Source organism: Dermacentor albipictus, chromosome 1, assembly GCF_038994185.2.
Source record: "Dermacentor albipictus isolate Rhodes 1998 colony chromosome 1, USDA_Dalb.pri_finalv2, whole genome shotgun sequence".
NCBI classification, from domain to species: Eukaryota; Metazoa; Arthropoda; class Arachnida; order Ixodida; family Ixodidae; genus Dermacentor; species Dermacentor albipictus.
Genome location: NC_091821.1, coordinates 468,341,461 through 468,362,392, shown reverse-complemented (window position 1 = coordinate 468,362,392; position 20,932 = coordinate 468,341,461). Strand labels below are relative to the sequence as shown.

The 20,932-nt window shown below is 44.6% G+C and overlaps 1 protein-coding gene and 1 long non-coding RNA gene across 3 annotated transcripts in view; one reads left to right on the top strand and one right to left on the bottom strand.

Moving 5' to 3' along the window:
* LOC135909809 (uncharacterized) overlaps positions 1 to 20,932 on the bottom strand; it is an 87,302-nt gene that overhangs the window by 29,612 nt on the left and 36,758 nt on the right. Inside the window, exon 3 of the long non-coding RNA XR_010566806.1 lies at positions 11,855 to 11,933. This is a non-coding gene — a long non-coding RNA (uncharacterized lncRNA). The remainder of the gene's footprint in view (positions 1 to 11,854; positions 11,934 to 20,932) is intronic.
* Positions 1 to 20,932, top strand: part of LOC135909808 (uncharacterized) — a 60,670-nt gene that overhangs the window by 26,440 nt on the left and 13,298 nt on the right. Inside the window, exons 8-13 of one of the 2 annotated variants that reach the window (XM_070532454.1) lie at positions 1,534 to 1,648; positions 2,916 to 2,978; positions 15,027 to 15,229; positions 15,967 to 16,126; positions 17,127 to 17,230; positions 17,677 to 17,830. In XM_070532454.1, the coding sequence (XP_070388555.1) occupies positions 1,534 to 1,648; positions 2,916 to 2,978; positions 15,027 to 15,229; positions 15,967 to 16,002 (417 nt within the window). In that variant the 3' untranslated portion in view covers positions 16,003 to 16,126; positions 17,127 to 17,230; positions 17,677 to 17,830. Of the gene's footprint in view, positions 1 to 1,533; positions 1,649 to 2,915; positions 2,979 to 15,026; positions 15,230 to 15,966; positions 16,127 to 17,126; positions 17,231 to 17,676; positions 17,998 to 20,932 lie in introns of those variants that run through there. The other variant, XM_065441862.2, reaches the window with a different exon arrangement.

The following is a 20,932-nucleotide window of genomic DNA, read 5'->3' as shown; positions in this document are numbered from 1 at the left end:
TTTACGCAGTGGTTTGAGTGTAGATCCTGTTTGAGCTTGCCATTCTGCCGCCAAAACCAAAGACGGTTGTGACATCCCGGACACGAAAAACAAGGAACGTATGCGACATCCGGGACGTGAAGTTTGGGTGAACCTAACGCCTGCGTTCTGTCGACCAGGTGAACCCAGACACTTCGGTGGGCATCCACTCAGCTAGCCATAACACAGCCATTGGGTTTTATCCACAGCCAGAGTGCATGGTGTGTATCAAGGTCGCTTGGCTGATCGCTCGACGCGTGGTCGTAGTTTGCGCGAACTTCAGTATGCGATGGCTCCGCCGAAAAGGCGCTGTCCATCTCGACCTTGGGTCAAGCGGCTCCCTGCCAAAGTCAACGAAATGGAGCCTGGTGAGTTCGTGCAGCCGCCTTCCAGCGACAGCTGTAACATCGTCGGCTCCAGAAGACTCGTCATGTGACGACAAGTGTTCATCTGAGACTTCATCACCTGAACATTGCTTATGTTACACGCCTATTCATCTCCACAGGCAAGCTGTGATGACTGCTATGATGAGCAAAGCCAGCCTTCGCCAGTTGAGGCGACTCCCTTCAAATCACCGCAAGTATCGCATGATGAACAAGGTGATTCGCTCGAAAGTCGGTCAGGGAATACAACTGCCGGAATGAACCACTGTTTCGACGCCGAAGACTAAGGCGAATTGTTTATCGAAGGAGGAACGCTGACGCGCGGTGACGCGTTCATGTTATTGTTGGACATCGCTATTAAGCACGGGCTGTCGTGCACAGCGATTGAAAGTATTCAAACATTTGGAACCTCTTCGAAGGAAAGCATTCTCCGGAAGTAAATACCGCTTTAAGAAATTGTGTGGCTCAGATATGAACGTCATCGCGCTCTACTTTTGCTGCGCAGACTGCATGGAAGTGCTGGCTGAGGCAGGAAGTTTAGAAGAATACAAAAGAACTGAATGTGCAGTGCTCTGTGTGCCAGAAAGAACACGCCGGTAGTGACCTTCTGCACAGTGGGAGCTTCTTCGAGAAGCTTCCTCTAGAAATACAGATGTCGTCACTATTGTCAAGCAAGACAACCAGCATTGCAGTCATGGACACCTTGGAACGTGCTCCTGGCAGCACTATGCATGACATCACTGACTGCCAGCACTACCATGCTACAAGCACTGAAGTGGGGATGGCTGAGCATGATCTGACGTTCAACCTTAACTCGGGTGGAAGTCCTATATTCAAGTCATCGAAGTACAGTATTTGGCCTGTACAGGTGACCGTTAATGAGTTGCCTCTATTGCTCAGATGGAATAATGTAGTGCTGCCATCACTATGGTATGGGAAGGAGCATCCTAACGTGACTATGTTACTTCAGGCGTTTATTAATCAGCTTCTCAGGCTGATTAACGCTTGGACTTGTGGGGAAAGGCTGATTAACTCAAAGGCAAGCGCTTTTTCTCAACTATACTGATTTGAATTTCACGCGAATGCATTTCTTGGCCAATAAGCAAGGTCATCAACATATTAACATTTTCAGGTGTACTTCATCTGTAGCGCGGATTCTCCAGCAAGGGCTGCAATGCAGCACTTCATCCAATTCAATTGTTACTATGGCTGCAGTTGGTGCTACCACCCCGGAGAATATATCGATGGTAAGTCTCGGTGAATATTAAACCTTAATAAGTACTTCTTTGAAAAAGTAATCTGGCCCTACCAAAATGGCAAGCTAGTGTACAAAACCTTCATTGTGTTCAAAGGCAAGGCATTCTTGGTCAGCTACTTGTTCCATGTGGTCAATCATTGGCAATGAGCAAGATAGGACTTGTTATTGCTAGTATTTTCTGGAGCATTTGGAATTATATCTCACTTTATAGAGATATATGCAAGAATTTGTGCCTGACTGCCATATCTAAAGCATAAAGTTTTAAGCACTAGTTGTTCAATCAAGACCTGTCAACATTTCAGGAAATTGAGCCATAATTTTGCTAATTTATTGCTGCAATGTCTTGCGGTGCTGGAGGCATTTACCTCAACGTGCATGCTTTTCGGCTTCCATTCTATGTTCCTTCTTCCATGTAATGGGAGATGTACACCCGTGAGCAAAAGTATACGGAACATGGAATGCACGATAATACTAATTTTATTCTGTCTGCGAACGCAATTTGAAGTTGAAAACTCTTGGCATTACGCATTTTCTAGTGCGCTCGTGAGCGTGCGTTTATGGGCGTTAGTTACAAAGATATTGCTTTTTCGACAGCCTTGTGGCCCGTATACTTTCGCTTTTGGGTTTAGATGTGGTTATTTAAACACTGAAGGGGCATAAAGCCTGTCAAATAACAGCCCTATCGGAATGTCGCAGAAATGCAGGCATTAACAGGCCAAGATCAATATTGTTTCTTTTCATCGCAAGGAAGACTTCTTCGCCTTTCGTGTTATTCGGGACAAGAAGTGACATCATTGTGCACATGAATAAGTGACGCTCTGCATAATTAAAAGGGATTAGCAAAGATACGACAAAGCTGTGGAAGGATACATTCATAATGTCATGACATGTCACAGCTTTGATAAAGAAGCGCATAGAGTGAACGGAACAAATTTTTTCTACATGGCTTGTCTGGTGGTTCGTGATAAGGACTGCTCTCCTTCATTGTGTGCATTCAATGTTCTTTCCTGTGGCTTTGGAACGTTGGCTTTTAACTCTGGTTATTAAAAGTGAATTAATTTTATCAAATTATGAATTTATTTCTGCGAAAACTGAATGAATAATACAGTAATTCGTGTTTTGCTCTTAGTATATATTATGCTGCTTCATTTTATTGGAATTCGTGAAATTTTATTGAAGTGCCCCCTAACAAATGGCCTCAACATATGTGTCTGGATATGTATGCCTCAGATGTATTTTGGTTTCATTTGTATTAGGCACTGTCAAGTACACCGTTAGCCAGCTGTTTCAAGACCGCACTCACAAAGAAGCTCCGTCAGGTATGAAGAAAGCTGCCCGAACTGGCACCATTGTGCGCGCTCTTAATGGCCCATCCCCTCTAATCAATCTACCAGGTTTTAGCCCTGTTTGGGCATGGCGCCCTGATTATATACTTTTAGGAGTTACTCGGCAAATGACCGAGGTTTGGTTTTCTGAAGTAGGAGCCGATTTATAATGCGGTAGGCTGTCAACTATGACAGTTTATAATGAGAGGCTATGCTCAGTGAAGATGCCAGGCTGCATCAATCGTCAGCCAAGATCGTTGATGCTCAGAAAATATTGGAAGGCATCCGAGTGGCAATATTGGCTGCTCTGTTACAGCATACGATGCAGAACAGGACTTTTGCATTAAGTTCATCTGGACGACTAAGCACTACCTGTAGCTTGCTTTTTCCGTCTGCTGATGGACTCTGTCTGGCAGCACGACATAAATGAAAGCATAAAGCTACTGACGTAGTCTGTAGCTAGTGTTCAATTTATTTACGAGCCAAGTAATATGACATACAATGTTCACCAACTACTCCCTGTACAAAGTCTATTGTACTCTTTGGCTCTCTGTGGGCTTATTCATGTTTCACATTTGAAACGAACTCAGGCAAACTACTGAAGCTCGTAACATCCTCTAATCGTGTGGCCCTGCAAATTACCACTTGCTTTCTTCTTCAGAACAATTTGTCTGCTTTGAAAGCAGTGGTGAGTGAGAAGGTCTTGCAGCTTTGCTTAGAAAAAACTCCTAATGCCATAATCAATCCATCTGGAAAACCTGAGCAACTTGATCACAGTTTGCTTGAGAGATATATAGAACTGCAGAGCTCTGAAGGTGCAGTTGAACATACTGCACTGCAGTTCGCTTGTGCAACGGGTGCTACATAAAAGCCCAAAACGTTAATTTTTGCCAGAGATCCTACAGGCCATGAGCGAGTCTATGTTTTGTCTTTTGGTTACATCACAGAGGCCACCGCGCCATGCAGTCACTTAAAAGTTGCAAGGAAACGTACATAGCAGATGTTTGAGATCAGCGAGAACGCTCGTCCGCGCATTCACCTTTGTGCTGGAGGCACAGCATTTTTGTGAACTAGAGAATAGTTATCAGCGGTCGTAGTACCTGTGCAACATTCAATGTGAACTTTCATGTCAACATTTCAGAGAATGTTACGTAGATTACATTCCCGACATATATTATGCAATAAGCTTCAAGAATAAAATGGTGCAAGAAGGTTTTTTCTTCACTTACTAATCGTGCTTATGATCTGCAGTTCTGGTATAATTTTTTACTCAAAGGCATTAAGAGGAACAATTTAGTATTTTGGCTATGTGCTTGGTGATGTATATAATCTGCGTAGTATTATACTGACTGTCTGCTTTGTTTCCAATGTGATTTTTCTCCTGAAGGGGGTGTGGGGCCGTTTTGTTATGTTACAACTGTGTTTAATGTTTGAATGATGTGCCAGGCTACAAATTCCATGTGTATAGGTTTGCCAGCAGTTTCGAAAGAAATGCTGGTAGTAAAATTCAATTTAAAAGAAATATTCGGAATTGCGGGAAACATGAAATGTATACCTCGAAAGAAAAATATAAAGGAAACGTACTGATTGTGTCTTGTGGCCAAAGTTTAAAGTGGTCATCACGAACATTATTCTTATGTACATATATTACAACGTTAATAACTGCAGTTGTATTAGGCGATATTATCTGTAGACACGACCTTGTCGCTGAGAAAGAGAAAAATGTCCTGCTGGCTGTTTCAAATTACTTTTCTTTTTGGTAACTTGCACATCTGCTGATTACTCGAAAGCTAAGTTGAAAAATATTAGGTGTTTTGAATAATTACTGTTCTATTTCATATTCGAATTTTTTACATCTAATTGTTCACCTCTAGTGCACTGATGCTACATTTCATGTCTCAGTAACTTTCTTTGATGACTATGTTGTATGAAACCATATTTATATACTGTGTCTTGGCTTCACTGTTTCTTTTCATTTGAGAGCTTGTTTCTGTTGATGCACTGAATATTTTTTACAGTAATTGTAGTCGTGTGCCACTCTTTATTGGTGGTGTTCTAAAATCTGCTTTTAGAATACGCGATATGGTGAACTATGGGGCTCTGCAAGTAACATTAGCCGTCTAAGGTTATTTCACATGCACCTAAAGTCATCAATGCTGCCGGATTCGAGACCCTTGTTATGGAATAAACAAGAAAGGAGGTTTAACCGAGAGACCCGATTTTTACTAGTCACATCATAAGAAGCCAACAAAACCTGACACCAACACAACAATAGGAAATTACTTGTGCTTAATAAATGAAATAAACGATAAACTAATGGAAAGGAAAGTGGCTGAAAAAAGAACTTGCCGTAGGTGGGAAAGGATCCCATATCCTTCGCATTACGCGTGCGATGCATTTTCGTATTTCGGCTCCTTCAAAATACAACCACTGCAACCAGGGTTGAACCTGCTAACTTTCACACAGCAACTGAACCCCTTAGCCTCTGAGCCATTGTGGCACCTGCATACACATTCCTGTGGCAGCCCAACATTTACAAAAGTGTTTAAAAGTGATTAGTTTTTGTTTCATGGGCACATACTGAACAATACCGCCCATTTCATTGCGATTTCCTGTGTTGTCATTACCTGCATGCTTCCGACATTAGGTCCCAGCACTCAGTATATGAACACATTAGCGAAATTGGGCACCGAATTCTGCTACATACTGGGTGTTTCAAGGAAGTATTGAGGGAGGCGTTTTTATTCGTAAATTAATCATGGTTGCGGTTGTCGGAGGTGGATTCTATATATCATTTATCCAATTACCAGCACAAAGCCAATTACATCAGTTATTTTTGTATGTATTTATGTTTATGTATGTCATTTTTGTATCACACAAAGTGTACTTATTTGATTGAAATCGAATCAGCATGATCACGTTGAATAGCATGCATCAACATAGACATATTCAAAATGTGGAGACTGCATTTCCAGGCTGCCAAATATTTTTCCAGCTACGTTTCTTCAGGCAAGATGCGAAAATGATGCATAGAACACTAATGTATTTGGCCACTAAATTCAGATGCCTATTTCTTAAAGTTGCTCTATCAAGGGAATGCCCTGGTTACCTTTATTAAAATGCAAGGGCTTGGTCAATGTTCTCACTCAACATGGACTAGATTCAGCTGGGTGGGCTGTCTCAAACTGAAATTTTCTAGTTAGACATGTAGGCTCCCGCTATACTGCATTTTAAGCAGCTTCAAATGGCAAGTTGCGGCTGGTGTAAGCACTTTTCAGCGTGAACTGGAAAAGCTGCCAGCTCGAAATAGCGGCTCCCAGCTGTCACAGACACTTAGCTTCAGCTGGAAATATTGGCAGCTAGAATTTTCATCATTCTGCTGAAATAATTCAGCTCCAACTGCAACATGTTATTTCCAGCAGAACAGTCTTAAATTTACAGCTGGAATCTATGCCTTCATTTTTTTGTTGTGTTAAGTGAGCGGTGAGGAGAAATGGAGACAGCGTTGTCCCCAATAGCCACGAGGTCAGACAGCTTGCTGTGCTGTTTTATCGCACAGCTCAAGCAGCAATTCACCACTAGCATTTGCCTTGTAACCTAGCCCTACTGTTTCAGTGAGAGATCTTGACACGAGAAATCCCCGCAGGGGCGTCTGCGTAAGCAGGCGTTTGGTGTGTTGCGACACCACGGACCCGAGCACACGAGGGTCGGACCCTCCCGCGTGTAGCCGTGCGCGGCTTAGCCGTGTCTGGGGAAAAGGGGATCCTGGGGGTTGAGCCGATGCTGGGTGTTTGGACCTTTAAGGCCCCCCGGCGGAAGCAACACACCCCTTTGGCCTCTGCTTCACATAGACGGCACCTCCAGACTGACCCACCTGGAGGACATCGGCAGTCGCCTTTTCCTGTCCTCCTCTCCAATCTTCGTCTTTCTCTCCCACTTTTCCATCTTTCCTGTCTCCTCTTCACTTCTTATTACTTCCGTTTTTCTTGGCGGCAAGGGTTAACCGTGTGTAATATATCCAACCTTGGGTATATATATTAGGTTATAGCGGCGATGCATGGCTGGCGCCTGCAGGTATCCTTCTAACCTTGTAGCGTCCCCTTGTTGGGCTCGGTGGTGGGTGGCCACCATCGCCGCCGAAATTTCCAATGCTATATGGCAAGCAACTTTCCTCCATTACCTGATCGCTCCCTCAAGAGGGGGCGCACCGATGAAACTTTCACGTTTTTCATGCAAACAAAGCAATCTTTTCCTAAGTACCACGTTGTACACAGTCAGCACGATAGCAAAACAGTCAGAATGATCTCACCATTTGTTGTAGCAAAATGCCTCACCGAAGCAATTGGCCCAGGCTATAAAGTGACGAAGATGGGAAGTGGTGATCTTCTTCTCGAACTTGGCGACAAAGCACAGTATGACAAGCTCTCGAAACTCGTAGCATTTGGTGAAATTCCAGTCTCAGTGGGCCCACACAGATCCATGAACACAGTGCGCGGGGTCGTCTCAGAAGATGACCTTCTCGAACTGAGTGAAAGCGAACTACTAGAAGGATGGCAAGAGCAGAACGTAGTAAAGGTGCAAAGAATAACATTAAGGCGAGATGACAAACAAATACCGACCAAACACATAATCATTACTTTCGGAACCAGCGACCTGCTTGAAACAATAGAAACCGGCTACTGCAAGCTACGTGTTCGACCATACATCCCTAATCCGCGTCGATGCTTCAAGTGTCAGCGTTTTGGGCATGGGTCGCAAACCTGCAGAGGGCGTGATACTTGCGCTAAATGTAGTTCAACAGATCACGCTTCAGACATCTGCACTTCAGAAATGTGCTGTCCCAACTGTAAAGGAGATCACCCATCCTACTCGCGATCGTGCCCCTCGTGGAAGAAAGAGAAACAAATCATAGAACTGAAAGTCAAACTAAACCTATCTTTTCCAGAGGCACGCAAACGTTTCGCTCTCCACAATCAGTCTAGTCCTTCCTACACCGATGTGGCGCGCCGGGGGGCAGCGCTACATCATTCGGCAGCCGCCCAAGTCACACGGAGTGTGACGGCGGTCACGCCATTAGCCCCCCCGGCCGGAACAGCCAGCGCTGTTCCAGCCCCCGCAAAGGAGGAACAGCAGGCCCTCGGGCCTGTTGAACCCAGGGCCACTGCACGTGCAGATCGGCCCACCACCCCCGCGAAAATCCCCGCTCCGCGGGCAGTATCCACCGCCTCAGAAGAGGTGATGGATACGAGCACAAATCCGGCGTCTCAGACGCCCAAGGAACGGCGCAGCTCCCTCGAGCGCGCCGGGAAGAAAGAGAGAGCTCGCATCAAGGGGCCTGGAAAGGCTTCGAGAGCTTAGTTATATTTCTTAGACACACAGCACAAACTCCACACATCATGGATACACAGATAATACAATGGAATGTCAGGGGTTTACTCCACAACCTAGACGACATTAAGGAACTCTTAAATAAGTACAATCCAAAGGTGCTGTGTGTCCAGGAAACACATCTTAATCCTTCATGCACGAACTTTCTCCGGCAGTATGCCATTTTCCGGAAAGACCGCAACGACGCCCTTGCCTCGTCTGGCGGTGTGGCAATAATTGTAGATAAGGGTGTTGCATGCCGGCAATTACAGCTTAAAACACCCCTAGAAGCAGTTGCAGTACGTGCGATATTGTTTAATAAACTAGTAACAATTTGCTCACTATATATCCCTCCGAACTACCAACTTTCAAAAACAGAATTTGACACCTTTATCTATGAACTGCCTGAACCTTACATTGTCCTTGGAGATTTTAATGCACACAACACCCTTTGGGGAAGCCGTCGTTGTGATGCCAGGGGACGCTTAGTGGAAAACTTCCTCCTCTCTACAGATGCTTGTTTGCTAAATGGAAAAGATCCTACATTTTACTGTGTCGCAAACAAAACATTTTCATCTATTGATTTGAGCATTGCATCGAGTTCACTCTTGCCGCATCTGGACTGGAACGTGATTGAGAATCCGTACGGGAGTGACCATTTCCCCATTGTCATAAAACTAACAAGAGGTGATGAGTGCTCTCCACATGTCTCCCAGTGGAAAGTCGATTGTGCCGATTGGACACGATACAGGGAGCTAACACATTTGACTTGGAATGACATCTGTAATCTATCTATCGAAGATGCAGTGACATACTTCACAGTGTTCATAGTTGATGCGGCGTCAGTATGTATCCCCGTAACAAATGGATCGTCCTGTAAGCGACGTGTTCCATGGTGGAACGATGACTGCAAAAAAGCGCGTAGAAATCAAAATAAAGCTTGGAAGAACCTTCGAGACTTTCCAACTACGGAGAATTTGATCATTTTCAAGAAAATAAAGTCTGAGGGTAGAAGAACGTGGCGCCGTGCCAAAAGGGAGAGCTGGCAAAGATATATTTCTAGCATCAACTCTTATAATGATGAACGAAAAGCTTGGAACAGAGTGAATAAAATCAAAGGTCGGCAAACTCATCCTCTACCATTAGTAAACACGCAAGGAAATACCCTTCAGGACCAAGCTGACTCTCTTGGGGCACATTTTGAAAACATTTCTAGCCCATTGCATTACTCCGATGCATTCCTTAGATACCAGAAACAAGCTGAGAGACGGCCTCTGGACCAAAAAGGAAAGATCGATGAACCGTACAACCGTCCTTTCAATATGGCTGAATTCCAGGCTGCACTACATAGTTGTAATCAATCAGCTCCTGGAACCGATCGAATAATTTACGAGATGATTAAACATCTGCATCCCGAAGCACACAAAACACTCCTCTCCCTTTTTAACGCCATCATCTCTGCTAGCTATATCCCGTCAGCCTGGAAGAAAGCAATCGTAATCCCTATTCTGAAAGACGGCAAGGACCCGTCTTTGGCCAGCAGCTATAGGCCTATAGCCCTAACAAGCTGCCTATGTAAGTTTTTTGAGAAAATTACTAACCATCGCTTGGTGCATTTTCTTGAAAGTAACAAGATACTAGATCCCTTGCAATGTGGCTTCAGGGAACATAGATCCACAACAGATCAACTTGTCCGTATCGAGACAAATATCCGGGATGCCTTTGTGCACAAACAGTTTTTCTTATCGGTATTTTTAGACATGGAGAAAGCATACGATACTACTTGGCGTTTCGGAATTATTCGTGATCTAGCTGGAATGGGCGTCCGAGGCAACTTGCTAAAGGTGATCCAAAGTTATCTGTGCAACCGCACATTTCATGTTCGTATTGGTAATGTCCTATCTCGTCTATTTACTCAGGAAACAGGTGTGCCACAAGGTGGAGTGCTGAGCTGTACTTTATTCCTTGTAAAAATGAATTCGCTCCATACTATCATACCACGTACAATGTTTTATTCCGTATACGTGGATGATATCCAAATAGGGTACAAGTCATGTAATCTTAGTATATGCGAGCGACAAGTGCAGCTTGGCCTGAATAAGTTTTCTAAGTGGGCAGACGAGAACGGCTTTAGACTGAACCCTGAAAAAAGTACATGCATTCTTTTCTCCAATAAGAGAGGGGTAATACCGGAGCCCGTTATTGATCTTAATGGAGAACGGCTATCTGTTAGTCATGAACATAAATTTCTAGGCCTCATTCTAGACTCCAAACTAACTTTTATCCCACACTTAAAATATTTGAAAATGAAATGCTTGAGGACAATGAATCTACTGAAGCTCTTGTCCCGCACATCTTGGGGAAGTGACAGAAGGTGCCTGTTGAGCTTGTACAAAAGCCTTATACGGTCACGCCTTGACTACGGAGCCATTGTGTATAACTCTGCCACGCCTAGCGCGTTGAAGATGCTCGATTCCGTCCACCACTTGGGTATCCGTCTTGCTACTGGTGCGTTCAGGACTAGCCCTGTAGAAAGCCTGTATGCTGAATCGAATGAATGGTCCCTACATCGCCAAAGAACATATTTAACTCTCTCTTATGCCCTTAAAGTCAAATCAAATTTCCATCATCCGTGCCATTCAGTTATTCACGACCTGTCTACGGCTAGGCTTTTCCGCAACCGCCCAGGCACAAGACCTCCTCTGTCCCTTCGGTTGGAAGCATTGTCCGAGGAAACAGCTGTGCCGATTTTAGAGAATGTCATAATGGCAACTACGCGGCTTCCACCACCGTGGGAACGGCAGTCTATCGAATGTGATGTCTCGTTTGCAGAAATAACAAAACGAGCACCTGAGCCACACATACGATCACATTTTCTTGAGCTTCAGGAGAAATATTCTTGTGCTGAATTTTATACAGATGCCTCTAAGTCGTCTTCTGGTGTTGCTTACGCAGCAATAGGACCAGAATTCTTAATATCCGGTACATTGAACCCATATACATCTATCTTTACAGCGGAAGCATATGCGATACTCTCTGCAGTGAAGCACATCAGGCAAACGAATCTTACTAAGGCTACAGTGTTCACAGACTCATTGAGTGTAGTGCGAACCCTTATGAATGTACGTAAACATAAAAACACTGTCTTTAACCAATTGTATACATTACTGTGCTCAGCTTATAGTGCTAAGCAAACGATCATCCTATGCTGGGTACCTGGCCACTGTGGCATAAAGGGCAACGAAGCTGCTGACGAGAAAGCTACTTCGGTAGCTTTTAATGACACAGACACAAACATACCCATCCCTGCTACAGATCTTAAAGCATACTTGCGTCACAAACTGAAAATCCACTGGCAGCAGCAGTGGAATGCTCAGATATCAAATAAACTGTACTTGATAAAACCCAAATTAGGATATTGGGCATCGGAGAGAACATCACGATATAACGAAGTGCTCCTTTGCCGATTAAGAATAGGACACACTTACGGCACTCACTCTTACCTCTTGACTGGGGGGCATCCTCCCATTTGTGGTAAGTGCGGCCAGAACCTCACAGTCCTGCACGTTCTTATTCAATGCCCTGCATTAGAAACACAGAGGAAAAAGTATTTCATTTCTGCATATCGCGAAAATATTCCCCTTCACCCGAAATTTTTTCTCGGCAATGAACCGCTTTTTAATGCGAAATTAGTTTTAGCGTTTTTAGCTGAAACAGACACTCTCGAAATCATTTGGCCAGGACATTTTTAGCTCACGTATAACAGCCTTGTACTCAAAGGCTTCCTTGAATCTAAAGTGTCAATGCTATGTTTTATTGCATCATGCTTTTAGCGAGACCCCATTACCACAGCCCACAGCATTATTTAGTCAGAGTCATTATTTTAGCAACTACATATTTTACGCCATCCACAGCGAACGATTTTAGGCCTTCTTACAGCCATGTCACATATACCATAAGAAATTCATTGCCTAACTCATTGCCTGCATCATTCACAATGCACCGATAACATAACATTTGTCATGGCGCTCTTTGGCCATACCTGGCCCTTGCGCCATAAAACACTACACATCATCTTTGACACGAGAAATGGCGAGATTGTTCATAAAGTCTTGTTTCCATTTTCACAACGCACAACGTGGAACTTCAGGAACGTTTAGGGTGGGCGTAAAAGTAGAGTGCTGAATCGGTGCGCCCCCTTTTCTGAACGAGACGAGCCGGAAATGGAGGATAGCTTGATTACATAGTACGTAGCATTATGTTCAGCAGTGATGCCTTCCACCCACAACCGAGCCCAACAAGGACACGTAACGACATAAGGGCCAGTTGAGTACAGGTTAGCAGTACATCACTGCTACAACCAAATATGCTGTAATCTAGGTGAATTGCCCAAACACGATTAACCCTTGCCGCCCGGAAATTCGGCCACACACGGCTACACGCGGGAGGGTCGGAAACCTTGTGTGCTCGGGTACATGGTGTCGCAGCACACTGAACGCCTGCTCACGCAGAATCCCTGCAGGGGAGAAAACTGCAGGACGAATATAACTGAAACCTTGCATTTTTCCTGGGCACTCATAAAGTAGTAGAAGCTACAGCAAATACCTTATGTCAGAAATAGACCAATAACTACTTCTTTTCAACATGTGAATGGCAATCGACACATTTTTTCAAGTACCGTAGTGATCTTGATAGTCTTAGCTTATTTTACCAGGCAAGTGAAACTTTAGTGCCTCATTCCGTGCGTACTTCATGTTTCCTTAAGCAAAGCTAAAGGCGTTTTTTTATATTGACATTTTCAACAGATGGTTTCACACAAAGCATGGGCAAGGCTTGTGATACTAGCAGTTTGTTGATGCAAGTAACTAAACAATTTTTGTGTGTTTAGAGGTAATATGCACGACTGTTGCGGCACTGTGAATAAAAATATCCAGAAGGATTAGCAGGGGAGAGTGTTAGTAAGTGCAAGGTCTAGTGCTTCAGAACTACTGATGAACCATCACATGGGGTAGAGTAACGCAGAACAGTATCGAGTATCCGTGCCTAAATTTTGGCATGCGAAGATTCAGATTTTATTTACTTCTGGTCATTGTAGCGAAAAACTGAATTTATCCTGTCTGTAACATGCTTAGCATTGGAACATCACAGCAGAACCACCGTGATAGTCGCAACTACAAATTACTGGTAAACCTGACATTGTAAAAATTTCGTTGTTTTAAATGCAGTTTCTATTACTGCATTTGTTTCGAGCCTTGGTATGTCTTTTTTTTTTTCTGGAGAAGAGTGTCATCTCTCTTGCTGTCATTCAGTAAGAACCAAAGCGCGTGACAAAGCTACTGCCTCTTGCAGGTAACATGGTGCGCTTGTAGCATACATTAGTGTCGTCGTGTTGTTGAACAATTAATTAAGCCTTTCAGGGTCAATGACGTAAATATACGGTGCCGTGAACAAGGTCAAAATGGTCGATTCCGTATATTTACGGCGCCGTTTGTACGTTTAAAAAGAGCGCCAATTTCCTAACTTTTTTTTCTGTTCTGTCATGTGCTGCCACTATGTGGGAATACAGGAAATTTTTTTCACGCGCCTCCCTCTCTGCTTTAGTTGCATGGTTTGTTTCACAGCTAGTTTGCTTCCGCGCGTCTATATACTACCGCTTGCGCATATGCGCGCGCGCGGGCGGGCGGGTGGCGGTTTGGGTTTTGTTCCGCAGGCAGTTTCGGCTTCTTGCGCTTGCAAAACTGATGGCTATCTCATTACCGATCGCTCAAAAGGCGACGGCTTATTTCTCGCTCGTTAAGTGCTCACAGGGGTGCGCATAGAAAGGACGCCGCGGGCATACTTTCCATTGCTGTTTTTTTTTTTAGACTCATGAAACCTAATTGCCTCTGTTTGGCAGTAAGATGATTAGCGGAAGTTTGTCACACGTTTTGCCTTTTTGAAGGGCACACACCCACACAGTTATCTCGAGTGAGTGCACCTACGCAGTTTGATTACGCTATGGATGCGTGAGAGCAGGAACATTTCAGTCTTGCGAAACATTCTCGTGTGCGCATTTTGAAAGCCTTGAACTATAACAATGCAACAATTTTTTTATTCTTAGAAGTTTATTTTTTTATTGTGTTATTCATGAATGAAAAGCACATATATACCAACGCAAAATATTTTTTTCTCATGTTACGGTCAATTTTTTTCAAAGCAAGTCGCTAAGAAGAATTTGAATCTGCAATAAAAAATCAACCCTGGGCTGTCGCATATGGCGAACAAAATCAACCCTCGAAGGGTTAAGGACTCTGTGGGCTTGTTTTAGGCTAAAGTGATATATAACACATATTGTCAGTTTGCCTTTATCTTAAAAACTATCAACAATTGGAAAGTGAGGTTAGAGTATTGGTGGTCTATCGTGTCCACACTTACAACCCACAATTCTCATTACTGTGCCCTCTTCGTTATGTGCTGCTTAAGTGTTTCTTAACGCAGTCGTTCTGGTTACTGCTTACCTAGCGAAACACCTGCGCAGGTGTTTTCAAGGTACGTTATATGCCTTTATTCGAAAGACGTAAGCTCTGTGGCTCTCCTCAAAGAAATTCCTTAACCTAAGCTGGAGCGCATATTCTTGTTTGTAGTTATGGTGCACATGTTGGCCTCTACAGCCATTCATATACCTCCATGTTTCAGATTGTCAACATGAGATACTCACATGGCTGGCTGCATTCAGGATTGTGCAACGACAGCATGGGAAGTTGCTGGTAGCCATCGAAAGCAAATTGAACACGCAGACGACCTACGCAGACACCAATGTTGTTTCGGAGCCTTTCAATGAACTGGAGGACTTCACGCAGTTTGATGGCAGCTTGAGCAGGCCTACCAAGGAAGCTTTGGTGAGTCAATTGTTTCTAGTATCTTGTGTATGTCTATTTTCTTCATGGTTCAATTCAACATGGCTCAATATACTTTCTAAGGGTATCCTAGACAGCCTACACTAATTTTTTGCACGGCTATCTACCGATAAGTGATGTTATTAATTGCCGAATAGTATTTTAAATATAGGAGCTGCTAAGCTGTATCCAGCTGCTTTTTTTATGTATACACACTGCTAGCGAGAACACGGGAGCCCGTGGCATCACTCTGCGAAGTGCCACCTCTTGTGGCTCGTGAAGCCTTCGCAGACAACTCGCCAGGCTTTTCGCCAATCGCTTTGATTGCGCCTGCGCTGCCAAACTTAATGAGGCGCCGGTAGCGGGGCACTTCACGGAGTAGTGTATGGGTGCCTGACACCTATGTTACTAATGGTCCTCAGCAGACAGAAATCGTTTTCGAATTCAGTGCCCAAACGCAAACATAGTATGGAAGGTAAATATAGTCATTTTCTAGTTTACATCGTTCTTTAGGCTACAGAAATAGCATTTAGTCTCTCTTAATGTGTTACCGGCAACAACGTTGACAAAAAATCCATTAGGATTACAGTTGATCTCAGTGAAGAATGTCAATTTTTATAGGTAATAGTAATTCAAGGCTAAAGAAAAAATGCTCAGCAGAACTGTACTCTGGGCTACTTAACATGAGTTTATTGTATTTCGCTCGGCCCAGCATTCATACTTTTTTTGTAAACATGCAGGTTGGTGCAGCTCATCAGCAAAGGAGACAGAAGTGAAGTCATGCACGCGAAGAATTTCGAGGACCCTAATGTCAAGGAGCTTGGCGGCCTCATTCTCGTGGAATGGGCAAAAAGGACAAAAAAAGCTTTTACCACCCTCAAGCTCCCAGGGCGCGTTGTCGTTAAGTATGCTGACAGCACAACTTTTCGAAGGATAAAACAAACATCGTGAAGAAGAAATATTTCATAGCGCAATTGCCTAACTAATTGCCCTGTGGTTGCTCAGTGGCTTCCTGCTACTGAGCATCAAATCACAGGTCTGAGTTCACTAGCAGTGCACGTTAGAAGATTAAAATATAGCCTTCTGCTATGGTGTCGGCTGTAGCTACTTTAGGTTAAAAGACTCCACTAAAAATTGTATTTACCTGGTTTTAATGTACCCCAAACCTAATGTGTACAGAATTTTGTTGCGAGTTCAGTGTAAAAAAAATATACTCTTAAATCACTCACTTTTGCTCAGCTGTTCATCTGTGTTATGCACGACGTGTTCGCCCAGTTCGTTGTGATTGTTTTGGATTTCGATAAATGCAAAGCATCAATTGTGAATGAATTGGTGGCCCATGCTACGACTGAAAAATTTGCCATTTCTTTCTGCAGTACATGCAGATGCCTGAAGTAAGAAAAAAATGTATAGCAGCATTTTCTCATTTGCCTAACATGTAAAAGACCTTCGCATTTGAATGAGCTTTGGTAATGAAAGTGACAGTTTCCAGCATACCGAAAAACTTGTTCTGCTACCATCTCAATCGGATAATGGCATTACCTCCGACTTAAGATGTTGCTAATATAGTTCCGGTTTTTCTATCCACTTGTAACACAAGGCAATTTTCAGACCCATTTTTATGAGAAAAGGGGAGTTATAAATGCGCGAATTGCTGACAGCATGCAATCAATACATGTTGTTGGATGTTTGATGGTGTACATATTGTTTAGGGATGCTGTTAAATCAATTTTTCAGTCCTTTAATGCGTAGGCAACTCAATTCAGGTATAGGTGTCCCATCTTGTCATGCAGTTAGTATCAATAAGCCCATTCAGTTGTGCAACAAAGCACATGTCACTGTAACAGAATTGCCGAGATTGCTTTGTGCGGTAGCTGATGTCATTCTTATTTTCTTGCAGCATCTGTGAAGGAGGTTCATAAATGAAGCGACTATGTTGTAGAAAAGGCCATTAAGGATTGGCTGCGTCATGCTCCTGCCAGGAATCGGGATCCTTCCAAAATGGTAGCTAGCATGCACATTGTTAATCTAGCATTCTTTGTTCCTGGTGACAGAAGTACTATTCGGTAAAATTTAAAGTATCAGTGTGCAAAGTACAAAGTTGGAGCATAATTTGTATTGAAACCTGCGAAGTATTAAATGTCTGTTTGCACATATTGCATCACATTGGGGCTTGGCAATGTGGCTGGTCACAGACCCACTGCATTTCTGTGGAGCACTGTAGAGCTTAATTTGTAAGACATATTTCCAAGTTGCCTCCATGCTCATCTTGCTGGTGCACTTTGTGTTCATTAAGGGGCCCTAAAATACTTCTTATCATTCAATGACATCACCATTAAATTATGTCGCCTATGAATCTCCTACGCCCGAATTTTTTTATCCTTCAAGCACTAGCAAAGTTAGATGTAGTTATGGTGCCATCAGTGAATTTTTCTCCCATTTCTCCGCAGATGGTAAGGGCACGCAAGGGGGCAATGCCCAGCTAGTCCCAGCAAAAAGTGGAACACAAGCTGGCTCGTGGCGGCACCACAGAGTGGCTGCGGCTTCTACGCTATGGTTTTCCTCTGAGAAGCCACGCGCAGCCATACACAGCAACATGCAAGTGTAATGTTTATTCTGGCCATACAAATACGAAATGACGTTTCTGTCTTTTTGAGATTGCAAACATATACATTTTTAATTTATTTATTCAAATGAGCAATAATTGTATTACTGAGACTTTTCTTGCGATCACAAAATCGCAGTGGCTGTTGTGAGTTCACTTGCTTGCAATGACGCTGCATGACATTGCAGAAGCGAGTGCAAGTGATTTTTCATTGCTTTTGACACGAGATTGTCAATTTCCTGTTGCATGCAAGGCAATTGCATTTCGCTCACGCGTTCACAGGAGCCTCGATAACTAATTAGCAATGTTTTCTTAATATGTTGGACAAGTCTTTCAGTGCTCCTTTATTATTGTAGTACTATCAAGATGGGTGTTTGTTGGTGATGTAAGCTGTGTTCTTTTAAATGGGGGTGCAGCTTTGTGCAACAATGATACTGGGACTCGGAGCCAGCTGTGCTAGCCCATATCTTATGCTTCCATTTTATTTTTTGCCTACTTGTACAGCCTTGTACCTGAAAGTACTATTTTCAGCTTGCAATTGTTCTGTAGTTAATCAGATGCATTATCTTTCATTCGGGGACATATGTTTAGAAAACCCATATTAAGACTTCTTTAGACTGTCACATACATGACATATAAAGGATGGCAAAATATCTCTGCGAGTGCTAGTGCTGTGTGGCGGTGTCCTTTTTCTTATTTGTTGGTAAGGTAAAACTACCTTTACATGCCGTGTGATTTACTTGTGCTACTCTTAGAGCTGCTTTGTACATGTTTCTTTATGCTCATGTGCAACTACTGGTTTTTGTATGTATTTAATGCCTCTTATGCTCAGTACATACAGTAAAATTCCTCGTAGGCACCCCCACCCGTGCAAGGCAAAAGGCATGTGCGCAGGCGTAGACAGCACAAGCATACAAGGGGGTAGGAGAGGTTTTACTACCTCCAGATGGAAGGATGGCAGGGGGAGGGAAAGTAGGAAGAATTATATCATTCTTCAGAGGGATAATATTGTAGTGGCCTGCCAGGCAGAAACGCACCTGCGTGACGCTGAGGCACCCCACCCAACAAAAAGTACGCCTGGACCGGTCCGAACCGCGCCGAATGAGAACGGAGGGGTCGAGGCCTCGGCTTTCACAGCAGGGTGGACGCACACTGGGAGAGACCTACTGGGACCAGCGAAGAGGGCTAATAGGGGGAGTTGAAATGGTTCTTGGACTGGTGTACCTCTGTACAGGCAAAGATGTAAACAAAAGAAACGTAGAGACCCTGACCTGCAAGGATAAGAGACATCCCTGAACTAGGCAGGCTGGTGGTGGTGGCGATGGGAGATGTTAATGCCCACATTGAAGACCTCGATGGGGCAACGGACAAGGCGGGTGGGCGGAAAGGATGGACCTGATTGTAATCAACACAAGTAAAAAATGCACAGGAAGGACAACATGGCCAGTATGCAACGTGTCACCTTGTATACATTACTGTCTCATGTGCCCCATCCTCCTCCCGCATCTTGCCCACATGAGCATTGACGGAACAGGGGAGAGAAGAGACCAACATCCATATCTCCGTCTTTTGGATCTTGCCTACCCAGGACGGAGTCTAGTGCGTCGATGGCGAGGTCTAGGACCCTGTGCGATGAGGCTGTAAGCAGAGCGGTGGCGCTCCTCGAAAAGGAAGCAATGCACATGGAGGTGCAAGAGTATGAACACTTCCAGCACTGGGTACAGGAGGCGCTTTCAAGTGAGGTGGAGCAGGCCAGGAAGCTAGGGGCAAAGGGAAGCACCGGCGTAAGGCCTGGTGGGACAGGGAGGTCGCCAATGCTTTGGCCGCCCGCAAGCAGTGCTCCAAGCAGCACCGGCTCGCTTTGCAGCGTGGAGAGGTGGATGCCCGAGCCTTAGCTGTGGGTGAGGCAGCTGGTGGCGAAGAACATGGCAACAATGGTGCAACAGAAAATGATCGCTGTACACAGCAGGCTGCTACAGACCATAAATAAGGCCGGGCGCAACTCTAGCAGAAAGTTCTGGCAGCGTATAAAGGTACAAGAGGCGAGCTGCGACCACCCCAGTAGCCAGCTCAGAGAGCCGACTACCGCGGAGGTATTTGAAGCCTGCCTCCGCTTGGTTGAAGAATGCATGGCAGCTAAGCTGCAGTCTATGCATGGACACGATGAACCTGGCAATGAGAAACATGCAGGGCCTCTTCCCTCTCAACCACCCCCTTGTGAACACATACCACAGGGCGAGCTGTATTGGGCTATAGCGTGCCTGGTGGGGTGGTCCGCGGTAGGCCCAGATGTTATTCCCCCATACTGCTCAAGCGGGGTGGGAAGCTGACGCGGAAGTTCTTGCTGGAGGTGGTGAATGACGTACTGACATCTGGAACAGTGTCATAGAGCTGGAAATGGATGTGTGCTAAACTGACCTGGAAACGGAGGTCTGACAGGACACTGCTGGACAGTTACAGGTTTATCACCGTAACTTCGGCACTCTACAGGCTGTTTGGCCACGTGATCAGAGCTAGACTCCAGGGATGGGCTTAGGAGCTGGTGCAGGGGGAGCTGCAGAATGGGTTCAGCCGCTGCCAGGAGGATAACCTATTTGTTATCACTCAGGCACTTGAAATTGTGGTAAAGGAAGACCGCCCTCTTCTGTTCGCCTTCATGTACATCTCACAGGCATACGACAGCATAGAGCAAGTCAGGGTGTGGCAGCTGTTGTGGGTGCTCAATATATCAGAGGAACTGCTCTGCCTGCTACAGGGCCTCTATATGAACACCCGAGCAGTTGTCCAGTAGGGCTAACCACGATCACCAAAGGGCTGAGACATGGCTGTCTAATGTAGCCACTCCTCTTCCTGCTGCATGTGTCGGGGATGGAGAGACGCCTGTCAGAATCTCGGCTGGGCTTCGACCTTAGCTACTCAAAGCTGGGCATGCCGTGAGTGCGATGGCTGCCTACACTTTTCTACGAGGATGATATTGTCCTACTAGACGGCAACAATGATGATCTGCAGGCTCTGCTAGACATTTGTACGGAGGAGGGCACTGAGCTACGGCTCAGCTGCAGTGCCAAAAAGTCGGCGGCCATGCCCTGGGTAGAGGAGCA